The sequence below is a fragment of the Artemia franciscana genome, chromosome 6 (genome assembly GCF_032884065.1).
Source record: "Artemia franciscana chromosome 6, ASM3288406v1, whole genome shotgun sequence".
In the NCBI taxonomy this organism is placed as follows: Eukaryota; Metazoa; Arthropoda; class Branchiopoda; order Anostraca; family Artemiidae; genus Artemia; species Artemia franciscana.
In genome coordinates this window covers 27,808,675-27,828,233 of record NC_088868.1, presented here as the reverse complement: position 1 = coordinate 27,828,233, position 19,559 = coordinate 27,808,675, and the positions used below count along the sequence as shown (strand labels likewise).

General features: G+C 37.3%; 1 protein-coding gene across 2 annotated transcripts in view; it reads left to right on the top strand.

Annotated features, from left to right (window-relative positions):
• The window catches only part of LOC136028270 (protein bric-a-brac 1-like), a 125,562-nt gene that overhangs the window by 3,509 nt on the left and 102,494 nt on the right, over positions 1-19,559 (top strand). For both annotated transcript variants that reach the window (XM_065706005.1, XM_065706006.1), the window contains exon 2: positions 11,462-12,274. In XM_065706005.1, coding sequence (XP_065562077.1) covers positions 11,606-12,274 — 669 coding nt within the window. In that variant the 5' untranslated portion in view covers positions 11,462-11,605. The remainder of the gene's footprint in view (positions 1-11,461; positions 12,275-19,559) is intronic.

The window sequence follows — 19,559 nt, the reverse complement described above, 5'->3', positions numbered from 1 at the left end:
CTTTCTAACGTTACCACTTAGAAAGGAGCAAAGGATAAGCTCCAATTTCTTTAGCAATGACAGAACTTTTAAAGTTTAAGAGGTACATCTGATAACATTTCTGTACCTCAATCCCAAGTCCGAAAAAACAAATGATAAACCCAGCCGAAATCACGAACAGATATCGGTAGAAACAATAGATGGTAGTACTTTCGGACCCGTGGGAAAATCTTCTGTTGAACGACCAGGTCTGAAGCCAAACTGACGACTATTATAACATCTTTTTTTTCAAGTTTTTTCAGAAACTTTTGATAAAACGGATAATATTGATATGGGTCAGAAGTTCAATGGATCGTCGTAAGGACCACCTTTATGCAGAGGGATTAATCTGGCGTTTTTCAGTATCGTTGGAAAAACACCACTCCTTAGAGACAAGTTAACCAAATATGTTAATGGCTCTAGGATAAAAGGGAGGACTGCTTTCAGGGCTTTCGTATGTATCTGATCAAATCCAGATGCTGATGTGCCTTTCAAGGTCTTTACAATTAGCTGTACTTCAGTTAATGTCACAGGAATTATTGCCATTGATTTGGTACATGCTGAGCCAAGGTAATGATTGTTAGGCTTCTGGGGCAATTCTGCTCTCTTATCATTTGGTCGCAAAACCGAATCAATCACCTTCCAGAATTTTTGTCCACCTTTCCCACTTTCCGATAGTTCGTTATCCACTTAATCTCTTTTTGCTTTCCTCAGAACTGAATGAAGGCGTTTCTTATACGTTTCATATCTATCTAGGTAAATATCATATCTCTTAAGTTTGATACGGCGTTTATTTTCTTTGAAAAACTTCTTTTTCGGAAAGTTTTTTAAATTAAATTTTGATCGTTTTTGACTGCCAAAAGTTTCAAGTTTTTAGAAAATGCCTTATTTCAAAATAATTTTTTTTTCAACACCAAACTTTCATTAAAGTATCGAAACTAGTATCAAAGTACCAAAGTAAAGAAAGCATCTAAGTAAACAAGGTATCAAGGTAAACAAAGTATCAAAGTAACAATAAACCAAGTTCCGTAACTCAGAGCAATTTATCCAGGGCTGAGGGGATTAAACCCGGAAACGTATTAATTTGGCCTTTGAACTATCTTGAACAAAATAGCTACCTCAAAGTTTTGACCGGATGCCCTTTGGGAAAGTGGAGCGTGGGCTAATTTCCCATTCATCACTTTGAGTCTTAAAAAAAGAACTAAAGTTTCAATTTCCGGACAAATGAGTCCCCTCCACAGTTAATACGCTACCCCTTGCACAAAAAAAAAACTTATATTCTAATGATGGGCAACTTACACAAGTTACAATCCTTTCCCTGGGGGCTATTAAGAATTTATCAACCCCCTAATTTATAGCCATTTGAATTTAGGACTATTTTGAACGAAATGGCTATTTCAAAATTTTTTATAACATGTATTTAACGGAAAAGGCACAAGGGGATGGATGGGGGGAATTTTTACCCTTTGATCATTTTTTATTCTTAAAAAGGGAAGAAAAAAGGCATGGGGTCACCTACAGTCTGATTACTCTTGATTTTAAAAAATGGAGCTAGAACTTTCAACTTAAATCGACTGAGGCTTTTCCGAAGTCTATACGATTACCCTTTCGACAAAAAATTTTATATATGAGCAATGGACATTTTACATAACTTACAGCCCTTGTCCTGGGGACAATGGGACATTTTGTCTAACCCCGAGGAATAATTATTTTAATTATTTCACCTTTTGACTATTTTGGACATAATGGCCATGTCAAAATTTTTATTGGATGCGTTTGGGGAAAAGAGGCCGTGGAGAGGCGGGGGGCTTGAAGCCCTCCAATCATGTTTGAACCTTAAAAAGGGCACTATAAATTATTATTTGCAAATGAATGAGCCCCATCCGAAGTTTGTAACACCACCCTTTGCTTATGAAGTACCTCTGGAGAAAAAATTGGAGCATTATGGCATTGGTGTTGGTGGGGGGAGGGGACTAGTTGCAATTGGATTATTTTTGAATCTTAAAAAGGTAATTAAAAATTCCAATTTCTAATCATTTGAGTCCACTCCGAGGTTTATACGACCCTTTTTCCATAAAAATTTGTTTGCCTCCGGGGCATAAGTTACAACCCTTCCCCCGGGTTTTGGAGGGGGATTATTTGGACCTCCAAAACTTTTCAATCTAGTCCTTGGAAAATTTCAAATAAAATGGCTATCCCTAAATTTGATCAGATACATTTAGGGAAAAGAGGGGGGGGATGTTGTATATGCCCGCTGATAACTTTTGATGACTATTAAAAAGGTAAAAAGAAATTTAACTTACAATAAAAGGAGTCATCTCTGATGTTTATACGACAACCCCTTAGAGAAAACCTTATCTGCACCGTGGGCATAACATACAACACTTTCCTTGGGCTCTAGAGGGCTGTGTTGACCCCAGAGCTTTGTTATTTAATCTTCCAAGTATTTTGAACAAAATGGCTGTCTAAAAATTTTGATCAGGTGTGTTTTGGGAAAAAAGGAGAGTTGGTAGGGGGGCTACTCCGATCGCTTTTGGCTCTTAGAAAGGGCACTAGAAATTCCGATCTACAATTGAATGAGTCCTCTCCAAATTTTATAATACCTTCTCTTCCATAAAAATCTTATAGGCACAGGGGCATAATTTACAATACTTGCCCCAAGGTTTTAGTGGACTTTGTTGTCCCTGAGGTGTTTGTTGTATCATCTTTCGTGTATTTTGAACAAAATGACCATTTAAAAATTTCAATCGGACGTATTTGGGGAAAAGAGGGTTAACGAAAGGGGGAGGGGACTAGTTGTAATCGGTCCCCTTTTTACTCTTAAAAATACAAATAAACAAGTTTTTTCAACTGAAAGTAAGGAGCGACATTAAAACTTAAAACGAACAGAAATTACTTCGTATATGAAAGGAGCTGCTTCCTCATCAATGTCCCGCTCTTTACGTTAAAGTTTGACTCTTTCTCTCAAGTCTTCTTTTTAAAACAGCATCCCTCCTATAAGAACCATACATGTCCCCGGGCATAACTTATAACGCACACCCCCGGGCCCTGAGGGATTTTGTCCACCCCTGAGTTTTTACTACCTGATGTTTAGACTATTTTTAACAAAATGACTATGGAAAAATTTTTATTGGATGAGTTTGGAAAAAAGGGTGTGGGAGGGTCTGCTTGCCCTCCGATTACTTTTGACTCTTAAAAAGGGAACTAGAACTTTCAAGTTCCATTCAAATGAGCCCTCTATGAAGTTTATCCGAGCATCCCTTCTACAAGAGCCATATATGCTCCCATGAAATAGCTTACAACGCCTGCCCCCGGGCTCTGGGGGCTTGTGTTGAGAACGGAGTTTTTGTTCTATGATCTTTAAACTATTTTTAACGAAATGACTATATCAAAATTTTGATTGGATTGGCTTGGGGGAAAAAGGGCGTGAGGGTCTAGTTGTCCTCTGATTTCTTTTGAGTCTTAAAAAATGAAGTAGAACTTTCAATTTTCAATCAAATGAGCCCTTTCTGAAGTTTATAAGACCATCCCTTCTATGAGAACCTTATATACCAGCAGGGTATAACTTACAACGCCTGCCCCCGAGCCCTGGAGGGTTGTTTCGACCCCGAAGTTTTGTCATATGATCTTTGAAATATTTTTAACAAAATGGCTATTTCAAATTTTCATAAGATGGGTTCTTGGAAAAAATGGATATGGGACAAGTTATCTACGTCGAGTATAGGGGGCTAATTCCCTCTGATCTCTTTTGAATCTTACAAAGAGAACTAGAGCTATCAAGTTCCAAGCAAATGAGCCTTTTCTGAAGTTTATACGAGTATCCCTTCTATAAGAGCCATATATACCCCCAGGCCATGTTTTGCAACGCCCGCCCTCGGGTCCTGATGGGTTTCGTTGACCCTGGAGTCTTTATTATCTGATGTTTGAACTATTTTTACCAAAATGGCTACCTCAAAATTTTAATTGGATGGTTTTGGAGAAAAAGGGTTTGGAGGAGAGGGCTAGTTGCCTTCTGACCTCTTTTGACTCTTAAAATGTGAACTAGAAGTTTCCCAATTAAATGAGCCCTTTCTGAAGTTTACACGGGTTTCCCTTCTATAAGAACCATATTTTCCACCAGGGTTCAGCTTACAACCCCCCTCCCCCGGGCCCTGGGAAATTGTGCCGGTCCCGGAGGTTATGTTATATGATTTTTGAACTATTTTATTCAAATTTTTTTTATCGGATGCATTTGGGGAAATAACGGCGTAGGAGGAGGGTGGGGGGGGAGAGTTGCCCTCTGATCTCTTTTGTCTTTTAAAAAGGGCAATAGAACTTCCGATTTCCGATCGAATTATTCCCCTCTGAAGTTTGTACGACTACCCCTTCCATATGTAGTGCCACTGGGAAAAAATGATAATAATAAAACATTGGAGTCATATGGCCTTTACCATAGGCAGTGCTATAGCGTTTCCTCTGAAATAGTTGGTGTTTCCGATAAATATACATCCAGGGAGGCAATGAACCCCAGAGCCCCTGGGACAGGCGTCATAAATAATGCGAATTATCAATTGTTTAAACAAGTTTTATAATGGAAGAAGGGCGGCTTGTTTAGCATCAGGTAAAAAAAAAAAAAGATAAAGGCTACGGCATTAGACTTTACAGTCCGTACCGGCGGTGCTGATCTCCGTTTCTTGGCCCTTCAGCCAAGAAGTGCAATGGGGGGCTGGGGCCAGCCATCCTGTGCTTTCACACACCCTTCCTGTTTACCATCCCCAGATTTCTCCAGGTACCCATTTAGAGCTGGGTCGACTCTGACTAAGCTTACAGAGTCCTAAATAGGACTGGTTTCTAAATGAAAAGGCCAAAACAATGTCATGCTAAAAGTATAAGGGTCTCAGAAATGCGTTGTAAGATTTCTTTTCCCTGATCAGTCTGAAATTCATAACCGTAAGCATATGGGCTAAGAGGTACTTAATGTACAGAATATTCAGGGCTTGATCCCCCTCCCCATGATAGGGCTCTAACCAGGGCCCAAAATGTTTGTCCCCATTGATTTGAAACCTACACGTTTTGTTAAGTCACAGAGCTAAGGGAGTTCTAATGCAGAATGAACAATAGGAAACTGGTTACTTTGTCCATGTAATTTGAGGGCAACCAGCCTCTCTTCCGTGTCTTTTTCTGCTAATAGCTATCAACCCCCTTAGTCTCCCTGATATTGGATCAAAATTATGAGATAGTTATTTTGTTCCAAGTGCCAAAAAGTCTATAAAATATGCCTCCATAGTCGGCATCAACCCATGGACCCAGGGCAATGACTATAGATAATTTAAATTGCACATTGTTCAAAAATAGGTTATCGGAGGCAACACTCTAGTCTTGCCTGAAGTATATTTAATAATTTAAAAATAGTTTTTGCGAAAAAAAAAATTCAAAGAAAAATAAAGACGCTGACGTCAGGACACTTGTCAATACATTGATGAAAATAATCTGAGCATAATAATTAAGATTGTTTGAAAGAACAAATGATAAACAAACTAAATGTTTAATAGATGAATATGTTTAATGAATGAATGTTTAATAGATGAATAATAGAAAATGATATTAATTCCTAAAAGTCATAGCAATTCAAGATTCAAGATTTTATTTAATAGCATTTTTGATTTTAAAATATTATAATTATAAAAGAATTTTTTAATAGATTGGTTTTCAGTAAAATGCTAAAGACGAAAAAGCCCTTAGAATATCGAGAGGGGGGCAGTAGCCGTACTCCTTTTCACAGTAATTTATATCCGTTTGAAGTCTGGCTAGACCATTCATTAATTTTTCTGTTATTATTTATTTTATTTTCTGTATGTTCTGGGTTTATTTATTTATTGGTAGTTATTTTTGCTTCTTTTAGGCTTAAACTAGTCTTATTTGCACTAGTTTTGGGTTTTCATATGGCTCTTTAATTTTGTACGAAAAACTACATTTTCGAAAAGAGTTTCTTTCTAAATTATTTTCTGCTCGTCTTCTATGAATATTTGAATATTCGCATGCTATAATGCTTTACTATGATTATTTATTTCATATTACGGTTATTTTGACAACTTGGATGCATATCCCACTCAGCAATCATCATTTTTTGAAAGTTATGACTTTATACTTTTAGCTGTTCCTGAAATATTGTAGATACACTACATACCCAATCCGGATGCACTTTGTGTCTTTGGTACAATTCTTCATTTTCATCAATATTCCCTGAAACTTTCAACTTAATAATATTAGCTATTCCTGAAATATTAATATTTTTATTTAATTTTTATAGATTTATTTATTTTATATATTTTGAATTTATACTTTTTAAAGAGTCGTTCTAGCCGAGTGGTTAGTCTAGATTTGAAATTTAGCACACTTTGTCCTTGAAGACAGGTGTTCGAGTTCTGCTGTAGCTTGTTATTTGGTTTGAAATTGGGGTCAGTGGCATGACTCTGTAAGCTCAGCTAGAGTCAAACCAGCTCTAAGTGGGTACCTGAAAAAAGCTGGTGAAGGTAAACAGGAGGGGTGTGCGAAAGCAGAAGATGGCTGGCACCCAGTCCAGACTACACTCCTGGTTCAAGAGCCATAAAACAGTAGGATCGCCAGTAGGGACTGAGTCATTTTTCCCAGATACTGCAGATGCATAATTTTGACAAACTGTGTGCACATAGTTTCACATTAAAGTTTAAAGCTTCACATTAAGGTTTGGTTTAGCATTCCCTCAGCATTCCTGAAAGTCTCAGCTTAGTACCCTTAGTCATTCTGGGATATACCAGATACATCTTTTTAACAGTTTGGATGCACATATTGTCTTTTAGTTTAGTACAATATCTACCCCAGCATTCACATTCTTAACCGTTCCTGAAATATTGGAGGGATACCAGAATCCAGGTTTTCAAAATGGCATCCTGATTTCCAAGGGTATACAATGAAACTTTCAGAGAATGTTCAGTGGGCTGTTGATATAAGACTCTCTTTCAGGTAGTCTTACGGTGAGGTTACCCAGATCTCATATTATTACTTGGGATAGGGGCCAGATCCAGGTTGTCGAAATTGCATATTGCACGTCCACAATATTTTGACAACACAATGGCCTGGGCTTCAGGGTTAAAACTTTCGGGAACTGTTGGAGAAAGAGAGGGAGACGATGGGAAAAAGAGATTTTTTAGCCTTTGTGTTGAAGTTTGAAGAAGGGGGTAAGCAAATTTAGAAGGGGCCTGGTCCACCTGAACCTTTCGGCACTATAAACTCACATATGACTTATAATCTTTGCACAGTTAAATAGCGAGGTTGTCACAATATTTTGACAACACAATGGCCTGGGCTCCAGGGTTAAGACTTTCGGGTACTGTTGGAGAAAGAGAGGGAGACGATGGAAAAAAGAGATTTTTTAGTCTTTGTGTTGAAGTTTGAAGAAGGGGGTAAGCAAATAAAGAAGGGGCCTGATCGACCTGAACGTTTTGGCACTATAAACTCATATAGGACTTATAATCTTTGCACAGTTAAATAACGAGTTATATCAAAAGAAAATATGCCTTTACAGGATGTCAAAGTGGTTAAAGCACAATTTTTGGGAATGGCTTGGGGTATCAATGCTTGGGCGTAATCCATGCACAGTTTTTATCGATGTCAATCAAAAGACAATGTCTATTGCAAAGTTAACAAAATAATATATCTACAAAAGTTTCGGAATGATTTTGGGTATGAAGTCGAATTTTTCAGTGTGCATTGGCGGGGAGGGGTGGGAGAGGCAATTTGATGTTGAGCTATGACTAGGAAGGATAAGTTAAAATCAAATCAAAGGATACTATGTGCAGCCAGTTTATCAAAAATACCATATATACACATTACTAGGAGTAGCTTTGATGCTAGAGTTGGAATATTCAGGCTGTGTAAGAGAAAGAAGGGGACCTGAGTAGAGGAATTTCTAATTTTGTGATGGGAGGGCAGCTAAGAATGTTATGCTTTCAATCCACCTAAACTTCTTTGTTCTTTAAGTCCTAATGGGAATTACAATTTAATAAATAAATAAATGATACTCAAAACGAACAGAAATTAAAATAAGTAAAAGCTGCCATAAAGATAGCTGATACTGCTAGAAACGAATAAACGAATCCTAGAATGAACAGAAATTAAAACGAATCACCCCGTTCAGAATAAAAAAGAAATCGAAAGTATCAGAAACGGGAGCGGGGCCAACCCCTTGAGCCTTTTATTTCGAACAAAAGACAGTACAAAAAGTGGGGTTCAATCCCGCTCTCTAGGGCTATAATGAGAGAAAGGTTGAGATGGCCAGGGAACATTCTGCGGATGAAGGATGGCAGATTGCCGAGGTTGGTCCTTTTTGGCCAACCATCTAGGGTCAAACGGAAAGCAGATCGTCCAAAGTTGAGGTAGGAGGACATCGTAAAGAAAGACTGAAGTGAAATGGGAGCTTCCTGGGAGGGTTTTAAGGGGAAGGCTTTGAATAAATGACGACGGAGGAGGAGCGTCCGTAGCTGTTTAGGACTCAGGTGGCTTGGTGATGCGATGAGTTGTTAGTAGTAGTAGTAATTTTAAGTCACGTCGTCATTTCCGCCTTACTAAAATCCAAATACATTTTAAGCGTTTACTCTTTGATAATTACAATTCAAAAAAATATAAAAATTGCTGAGATTTCCAGGAATTGGCATCATTATATCATAAATGAAAAACTACAACGTACATAATATCTATTGTTCTCAATAAATATGAAAATTATATTCAAGAAGTTTGGAAAGTTTTGGAGGGACGGGGAGCATTGGGAAACCAACGCCCAATAATCTCCGTATATTGGCACCAATTTGAGGAAGTTTAGGGAATTTTTTGACTCTTTTATGGGCCCCATACTGGGGAGGGCAGAGAATTTCTTATGCTTTAGGTTTTTCTGTGCCCAAGGACTTACGGCTGTAAGATTTTAAACTAATCAGGGATAGCCAACATTTGTGGCCCATTTTGGAAGGTCACTGAAGTTCGACTAGTTGCCCACCAATCCCTTTCAAATAAAAGAAGACACTAGAAATGTCAATTTCCAAGCGAGTGAGCCCCTTTCTAAGTTTTTACGACCACACCTTTCATACGAAGAGGCCGGGTGAAAAAATAATGCCCCTGATACTAATTCATAAGTAAAAATATTTTTTTTTGAAAATAATATTTAAGTTGTAGAGCTCGGCGCCTGTAGGGCGCTGGGGTTGTGATCATAAGCAACAACTTCCAAGGAAACTCCTTAAATGGCAAATCCCACATAAACATCCAGAGGAGGACAATTTGCAAGGAGGAGAACGCAGTCCAAATCTCCCCCGTCTTCTCCATGCGTTCAACCAGTGACTAATAGCTTGCAATAAAGAGGTTTATTTGTGTTAAATATGGTATAGTGAGATTCGTGAAGGTTTAACTGTTCAACTAGGCTCATAATCCATACACCTCTTGAGTTCTTGTGCTCACATAATGGAGCTTCTGACTGCACTATCACAATGAAATAGCCTCTGCATCAGAACTTCCCCTGCCAGAACGGCTCGAGGGGAATTCTTGGACAAAATGTTAGAGATTTAAGCATAAAGAGTTTATTTTGGTGATTAAAGCCCCACTCTTATGTCTTAGGGGAGGGGTCTGTGAAGAAGAGGTACCTACAGATGGATCTACCACTCCCATAGTGTCAAATTCGGCACTGATTAGCTTTAAAACCTGTTTCAAATATTGGCTTTTCTTGAATCAAAACTCACAGGGGCTGATTTTACCTTTCTAAAGTCTGTTATTCAATATGCAGTTGCTTCCTCTTCTTTCTTTCTTTTTATTGGGGGGGGGGGAGAGGATTGTCTTGTGTTTAAATCAATACAGTCTTATGGATGAGTAAACGTGGATAAAGAGATCACCTTCAATTTTCCATTTTGCTTATCAATAAAAAAAAAATATAGCCCAAAATAAAAATAAGAATTGAAAAAAGGAAAAACCCAAAACTTCAGGAGTTTAGTAATGCACGGCAAAATTGTAATTAAATTCTACCCTTTTTCTTCGTTTTTCTACATTTGTTTTTATAATTTATTCCATGTTTGTATGAATTTTTAAAAGATACTCTGTTTTAGCTTTTATTTGGGAGGCATAAAGTAAGGTATTTGCCCCCTTCTTATGTGGAAGAACCAATATATACGCAATACAGTAATTTTTTGACGTTCGATAAGCAACATCTTTTTTTATGGAAAAATAACAAGGGTTTCAAACACTTTAATATAAAATATACATATTCAAAAACAAAATGCACTGATATCTTAAAACATTTAAAAAATCTTAAAACAAAATATCTTCCATCTGATCTTCAAGAAACTTTAATATACTAAAACAAAAGATGCCTCAAAAAATAGTAAATTTAGAATATAACTGAATCCCTTGTTCGTGGGCTTAAAATATCCTATAGTTCAGCGACTCGATTAAAGGGTCCAGAGTTCTCAAAACTGTTTAGCGGGTCTTAGCTGCTTCAGACCGTATTCAAACAGTAGGTTATACGAAAAATGTGGTTCGCTCCCGCTTTCTAGGGATATAGTGAAAGAAAGTTTGAGATGGCTAGGGCGTGTTCTGGGGATGAAGGATGATAGATTGCCGAAGTTTGTCCTTTTTGGCCAACCGTCTAGGGCTAAATGGAAAGCAGGTCGTCCTCGTCTGGGGTGGGAGGATGTCATAAAGAAAGATTTAGAGGAAATAGGAACTTCCTGGGAGGGTGTAAAGAGGGAGGCTTTGAATGAATTGGGATGGAGAAGCGTGCGTAACTGTGTCGGTCTAAGGCATCTTGGTACTGCGGTGAGTTGTTAGTAGTAGTATAGGTACATAGGTACAATTAGATTTAGCCCATTTTGAGGGTAGTAATGGTTTTAGATTCACCCAAAATGCCCACAGATGACCCACCTTCACTGAGGGGCTATATAAAAGCAGGAGAAGCGAATCTTGGGGTCACAAGTTTCCCCTTTTTTCAGGAGTGATTCTATTTTTTCCCCCAGCTAAAATTCATAGGGTATCTTTCTACCCTTATGTAGGCATGATTAGAATCCTCCGAAATGAGCTTGTGTTAAGCCTGGGTTACTGGTCCTTTTCACAAAAATTGAGATGCTTCATGGAAAATACCACTTTCTACAAAAAAAACTGTTAGCAACCTATATCCAGGGGGAGGGGGGGGGGAACCCGATTTTAACCCCCTCCTCCCACCAATTTTTTTTGCCCGATTCGTACAATAGTAACAAAAAACATATAAACAAATCGTCGTTGCGTTTCCTAATTTTTTGTGTAAGCCCCCTCCTTGAATATAATGTTGAATACGGGCTTGTTAGCATCTATTTACTAAATTTTTAACTTTAGAGAGGGGAAACAGTCCTCTGTCAAATGACGTCTTTGATCTTTATAAATTAAATAATCTAATTATATATAATATATATTTCAGCCGGAGACTCCCAGACACGCGTTGACGTCAGGAGTACACCCTGACGCTGCGGCGCTGTGATGAACCACGTCAACATCCGTCGGAGAGACTAGTTTTATAAGCAAGTTCGAAGGTGTAAAAGCGTGAATTATTTGTGCCATAAAAATGGCTGTAGCTGAGCCAAATCCTGGCCCTTTGCCACATTTATGCTTAAAGTGGAATAACTATCAATCAAATTTAGCTAATGTTTTTGATCAGTTATTACAAAGTGAAACATTTGTTGATGTGACATTAGCTGCTGAGGGACAGTCAATCAAAGCACACAAGTTGGTATTGTCAGCATGTTCTCCCTATTTTCAAATTTTATTTAACGAAAATCCATGTCCACATCCTATTATAATATTGAAAGACACAAAATATGACGATTTAAAAGCAGTTGTTGAATATATGTACAAAGGTGAGATCAGTGTTGCTCAGAATGAACTAAATTCACTCCTTAAAGTTGCAGATAGTTTAAGAATTAGAGGACTTTCTGAAATGGAGACCTCATCTCCTACACCCCCCTCACCAAATGCTAAGAAACCCGAGAGCCCTCACAGTACCTCAGCAAAAGAAGATCAGGCATCACCACGACCTACCAAAAGAAGACGATCTTCTGGGGACCAGCCCTCCTCCGATGTCCCTAGTAGTCCCTCAAATGAAGGCATTTCTGCTGTTGAAGTACCTACAAGTTCCTTTGGTGCTGTCACTGTTACACCTGTTCTTTCTTCCAATCAAAAGGAAGAAGCAGTTTTGAAGCCAGGAATTGAAGATCTTATCAGAGAAGAAGAAAGGGTAAGTTAATTAGGCTAGTCTATGTTTTTGTTACTTGGCCAATTTTTCTTATCTATTGAATATGTGATGGTGGCTGGGGGAGGTTTTTAGAGAACTCTGACCCTACTTATTTTCTAGGATATTTTTGTGTTTAAAATAGGCCATATAAAAATAACTGCCATGACAAATTGATTAGCCTATGAAAGCATTGCCTAATTTACTTAGTGGAACCTTTTTTCCCCTTCTAAATGAGCTGTACACTTGCTTCAACGACTTTTATAGCTTAAAACTAGCCTAGCCCTATCTCTAGTGTCTTTTTGTTTCCTTGAAAAATTCTTGAGATAGGTTAATGAAAGTGTTCAGATGTGGATACAAATTTGGGCCAGGAATAAAGTTTCAACCTTCACGTCCTGACCTTAAAGGTGTAGAAGATTCTATGAAGAAAGGCATAATTTAACCAGGAGTGTCAATCCACGGAAATGTAGAGGGGGAGCAAAATTTTCAATTGGAAAGGGGGAAAATTTGTCATTAAAAAAAAAATTTCGTTGAAAACACAAAAAAAGAAATTTATTAATGAAAATATACCCCTAAAAGTATTGGTGAAATTCTACTTTAGCTACTTTTGGCTATCTTGGAAAGGCGTTAGGTTAGGAAAATGAAACTTTCAAGGATGAGTCTACAGGCTAAAGTATATCCAGGGAAGGGTATTTTGAAGTTCCTACCTCCACTTCTTCTTCCTCTAGAGGGTCCTGACCTTTAAAAACCTGTGCATTATAAAAGTGAAACATTGCAAAATTGTTCTTCTGCTTAAATGATGTACAACAAATTGTTTTCAGATTAACAACTTTGCTCAATCCCCATTTATAAGGTTTGGAAGATGTGCAAATGCATTTCCAAGAATTGTATTTTCAGAGCTAAAGCCAGAGAAAAAGAGAATGATAACTGAAAAATAAGGTAAAAAGCTGTTTTCTCAAAATTTCAATAGGTATAGACCTGTCATGTAGGCAAATTTCAGGAACTTCTAGAGGGAGAAGGAATGGAGTTAGGTACATTAAAATACCTTCCCAGGACATAATATAGCCTGTAGACACATCCCTGAAAGGTTCATTTTCCTGACCTAACCCCTTTCAAAGATAGCCAAAAGTAGCTGAAGTAGAATTTTACCGAATTATTTCAGGTTCATAATATTAAATAATTATATAAATAAATTAAATTAATTTAATAAATAAATTATAAATAAATAATAAATTAAATAAAATAAATTAAATTAAATTAATTATATAAATAATTATTTCAGCTTCCCCCAGAACGTTTAAAGCCTTACAAGTAAGGGAAGATATAAGCTTGAAGCTGCCCCTCCCTTGATGCCTGGATAAAGCCAAGAGCAATATCCAGAATTTTCTGATTTTGTAAAATATCATTTTATAGGATAAGAGAAGATAAAACATTTTTATTATTCATTTCCTGTTTTTTTTAGTATCTTTGGATGGGTGCATAGGTATAACTTGGTAGTAGGCTGGGAGTTATAAGCCCAACTACCAATTGGCTTCTAGTCTGTTAGGTTTTCTAGTTGGCAACTAGAAAACCTTGTAGTCTAAAATAAATTCGTACCAAATAATACAATCTAGCATTAAAGGGAGGGGGGTTGGGCCCCATTTTGGGTTTTCTATTGGCTGTGTCAATATTTGACCAGGATCTATCATTTCAAGTGTGCAAGCCATGGTCATATCCATTTTACCACTACCCGTTCACTCCCTAATACATATTTTTAGAATAGTCCAACCTAGGCCTATCCTTTGAGCTTGTGATCTCAAAAAGAAATTGCATTCCGTAACTCGTTGTAATACTTTGTCAGAGGTATAGATAAAATGTTCAGCCTCTGGGGACAATATTGAGTTTTCACCCCCCCCCCCCTTCTGCCATCCTTATAACAACATAAGTTAAAAAAGAAAATCAGTTTGGCACCCCTTCAGAGCCTGTCGCCTCCCCTTGCCCTCTCCCTAGCTACGCCACTGTACTTGGTTTAGTGTTCCAATTACTTTTTTGTACTGATGCAATTAAAATTCTCAAGGCCTTGGAAAAGATTTTTCCCTTGGGAGAAGGATTTTCCCCTGTAAATAAAATGGGCTCAATTGTGAAGAGGCTCTCCTGTTTTGCCAAGTGTTCAATATTTGCTTAGTTTAGGCAACCCTATGGCAAGGGTTGTATTTTGGCCTGTAATTATATATCTCAAATTAATACTTTTTTTCTTTCCTTGGCAAAGGTTTTAACAGCTATATTATTTTTGCAACTTTTACTGTTAGGTGTATTTCTTAATAAGGAGTGTTTCTTATGTCGAACACCTCCCCCCCTGCCTCCATATTCTGTTGGTGATTGATGTTAGGTTCACACAAGTGCAACCCTATGGGGGTTGGGATTCGCGCAAGTATATTTTGATTAGGGGACCCCTTTTTCCCGTTGATAAACTGATTAGAAAATACCCCCCTCGGGTGTAATTTGTGTGGTCTGTACCTGATGATAGTGTCCATGAATGGGATCTACTTTTTCCGTTTTTATTCTCCATTTTTTAATGTTGTTTTTTAGCAATTTTGTCTTGTATATAGGCCAAGCATGAGTTGCACCCTTTGATGAAGCTTCCATTGTATTTTCGTTAAATATTTAAGACATTCAAATGAAAAGCTAGAATAAGGTAGCCATGGGCTGTACAAGTCTTCTTAAAACGGAGTATTTTACTTATGGTTTCTCTTAGTTATTGGGGCCACAGAGTTATTAAATTACCAGGGTGGGGCTAATTTGAAAAACGAAAGACAAAGTGTAAAAACATTCTAGGGAAATCCATGAAATATAAGAAGATATAGCAGCAGTGGCATAATTTCGTCGAAATCCTGAAGAAGGGGGGGGGGGTTCCAGTTGGAGCCGATTTTGCAAATCAAGTGAAAATGACAGTGAAAACTAAAAAAATGAGACATATATTATCATAAATGTAAGGGTATACTAAAGAAAACTGACTTGTATCTCTTGAAATTGGAATCATGCAGGCTTATCCTAATTTGGACAAGATTTTGGCAGAAACTAAATTTCAGCTGGAGGTCAAATTGAGGTCTGGACGGGTCAGCTACCCCCCCCCCCTGCCCCATAGAAAATTACGCCCCTGGACAGGAGTTATTCTTGAGATCCCCCTGGAAAACCCACCTACAGCCCTAGTAAGTATTAGAATTATGTTTACTTATCACTATGAATCTAAATAGTTTCAAGATTAAGATATTGGCAGTCTTAAAAAAAAGCAGCTGAGGGTTCTTTGAACCTTAATTTGTATTGAATATTTAATAGGATGAAATTACAATGGATTTCACTTTCTATGAACCTTCATGTTTGAAAAATTATCCCTTAACCAAAATAAACCCTCGATTTGTCAGAGTTAATCGCTTGATCTTGGAAGTTTTGCCTTGAGAAAAGGTAGAGGGTGATATACAGGCCAGTAACTAAGCTGGAGTAGTACCCTTGGGCTTCCTATAATTAGTTTATTAAAAAATCAATCTTCGACTGAAAATTTTCTAATCCTTCACTATGTAACCATACAGGATTTTTATAGTAAGAGCTAAGTAACTATACAGCAAGATGTATTTCTTATCCTCTGAATTTCACCATGATAGTCATATATTGACAAAGTAATTTGGTTTGTTGTCACCATATATCAGGAGAGGTTGATTTAAAGATATGGGAACCACCAACGGATCCAGGGAAACCCCTGCCTCCAGATTTTTCTGGCACCTTCATTTGTTTTTTCTTTTTCTACCCTTTTTTAAAATAATTTTGTGAATTATTGGTGCCATTGTCACAATGCCCCTTCCCCTAAGGGTTTGATCTAGATCCACCTTTGAGGGGAAACTCGACCTACATGTTTGCATAGGGGGAATTAGTTCTGAGTTCGAATTATTCCTAAATTTTCACGAACTTATTTGAAAAAAAACTATGGAAGCTGGTGTTGGTTTGAAGAGGGAGCCCTTCCTTTAACTTTAGTTCTAACTCTGCCACCTGAGGCATCAAGAAGGAGCCACCGTTGATTTTCTGTGCTTTGATGCTGTGCCTAGGTCTCCCCATTGATGTTCATTGCTGGACTGCATCTGAAGGTTTGGCAATATCCCAAGATTCACTTCCAAGATATTAAGATTGGAAAAGATATTAAATAATAATAATATAGCTGCTTGATATACTCTTTGAGTGTTATGCTGGAAATATCAACTTTTCACAAGATCCCAAACTCAGGAGTGAAGGATTTTCACATCGTGTGAAAAGTAAGGAATGACAACCCTGACTGGAAGGGGTAATGGCGCACCTGCCACAGCGAAATCACTGTGGCAGGTGCGCCCATGGTTATTTTTGGGTCTACCTTCGCAAAGTGATGGGTGGATCGCTGTGGTTGCCAATGTAATTTTTTTGGGGGGTAAAAAGTAGTGTTTCCATTCAAAGAATGTTTTTATTGGGACAATACATTTCAAACTCTCATTTATAAACACAGGGTCGTATCCAGGATTTTTCGTGGGGGAGGGGGAGGATACAAAACGCATAAAAATGTGTTTATATTCATTTTATTACGTTTTTAAGAGTCAGACGAACATTTTGAGGGAGGGTTTCAACCCCCTGCCCTCCTGGATACGACCTTGAAGACGTATATAGTCAGTTTCTTCGTTGATTTGGCTTTGCTTGATTATTTACCATTTATTTATAGGCTAATTTTATATTTTAATTACATATTATAATGACTTCTAATGAAAAATTGTTAAAATTAGGTCATATCCTTAAAACTAAAATATTAAAAAAGTTTCCATTCGACTGATTTAGTAATTTTAGTGATAAGGATTAATAAACTTGTAGGATTTAAATTATCAGCATGGCTCATTTTATTAAAATTTATTGACATATTTGTGTATTTAAATTGCTCAACCAATCGTAATGTTTTATCATTTAGATCTAAAATAAATATTGGGCAAATACATTTTTAATTCAGTTTAATCTAAGTATAATATCAAAGTTTCATAATTAAAAATTAAAATTATACTTATGTATAATCTATATACTTGTGGAAATGCTAAACGTGATAAGACAAATGTTGATATTCACATAAGGAGAGGATTTAGGTGGAGGTATTCACTCGCTTGCTGCTAATTTATGCCCATATTATATAATGAGAAGAGAAATCACCAGTGCAACAGCACAAACACATAAAAAAAGACAGAAGGAGAAAAGGAAGACTGTTTTCCTACATTAGTGATTAATATAGATCAGCACTTGAATGAGGCCTTAACCCTACTCATCCATACAATCACATAGGTCAAACAGCATAGCCATACACAATCAACCATAAAGAATAATCCATGGACAGGCAGTCGTGTCGTCAGTAAGTATAAGTCGTCATTTACCAAACATAAAAAAAAGAAAAAAATTCAGAGGCAACAACCCAACACAAGGGCACATCAGGAGAATACGCACTTGCCTATAGGATTTCGGTACTTTAATACCTCTCTACCTACTTATATATGAAAACTTTGTTATTTATATGCTCTGTCTATGAATCCAAAGACATACCTATGCTTCTTCTACTAACAACTGACTGCAGCATCAAGCCACCTGAGGTCAACAGAGCTACGGATGCTCCTCCTTTGTCCCAATCTATTCAAAGCCTCCTGCTTTACACCCTCTCAAGAAACTATAGATAGATTTATATACTTATAAGTCTGTACATATGCACGGGATGGGGTAGCTGCCTTGCTCAAGCTTCCCCTCAGTTGTGATGGTGCACACATCGCTGCACTCTCATCTGACCTTTTTTGGGGGAGGGAGGGGGAGAAGAATTTTTTGAGAGAAAGCATAGTTTCGCAAGCACTTAAGACGCATCTTCCTTGTTCCCCTTGTATATTTTCGTGTTTTTGGTAGAGGAGGGTAAATTCCTCATTTTTGTGCACTCTGTATACACATATGGTCACCTAACATTTCACACCAATTTTAAATTACGTAGTCATGATGCGCTGCTACAAGGCTGCATGTTGCTGAAATGTCATATTAGACCACCATCTGTGATACTATCTGGCTATCATTATTTTTGGTCCGATGTTAGTTGGCCATCGTGCTCAAAACTTTGCCTTGATGTGATTTCTCTCGTTGTTTTAAGACGGTTCTAGAGTAATTGGAAAATATCGAATAAGTCTTACCTCAGCTTTCTACAACCATGTATCAATATCCTACCGACGCATCGACTCCTAAATGATCACCCCTGGGGAAAGAAGAAGCGGCGGGAAAGTTAGCAATCTTACAACTAGGAAAACATGACCCAATTTTTTAATCGACTAGGGGCGTTGAAATGTCGAATAAAGGGGTCCTCTGGTGTGATTCTTTGGTAATCTGAGTTCCTTTTTGTAGTAGTTGCTAAATCAAGGAGTCTTTATCGTGCAAATTGCATCTAAAAAAACGGAAGAGGCATGAAGGTTACATGAAAAACGATGTCCCCCCTGTGCTTCGTTAGAGTCGATTATGCTAGAACGACAGTTGGTAAAGCCTTAGAATTTCGTATTGCCGTCCATTTTGAAATTTGTCCATGGCTCGCTCACGCTTTTGTTGAAATTACATTAAAAATCAATTATTGCTCACTAATGTGAAACATATGGTTTATGTGACCATATCTTTCTCCGCCCATATCTTTGTAAGTAAAGACCAAAGTTATTTTCTGTTTTAAAGAATTGAATTAATGGTTGGTTAAAATACAGTGTTTCAAATATATTTCACGGTTCAGCCAAGACCCCTTCCTGGTCCTAGTGGCAGTTTTAGGGGAGGGGTACAGAGGGGGCACTTGCCCCGGGTGCATAAATTTAGGGTGCTAAATTTCAAATAAATAATCTAACGGTTATATTCATATTGTAATTTTCGATATTTTAATTTTTATTACAGTAAAGTAGGGGGTGCAGTTAATAAATGAAAGCAATTACTAAATTATTGATTAATTAATAGAATAAACATAAATTAACAATTAAAAACTGAAATAATTATAATTAAATTAATATAATAATAAAGTAAATGATCAATTAATTAAAATAATAAAAATAAATTAAAAATTTGTTCAAAAGTTGTTCTGTTCTTTTTCAACTTTGGATTATTGAAAATTTGGTCATCGAATCGGGATTTTTTAAGAACAAATGGGGTACACAACCTGGCACCAGTGATTGCATCACTTGCTACGCTCAAGTTTGATCCAAGGCCCACTTCTGGGTAAATAACGTGGATCTTGTGGCATCAGTTGGAGAGGCATCTGTTC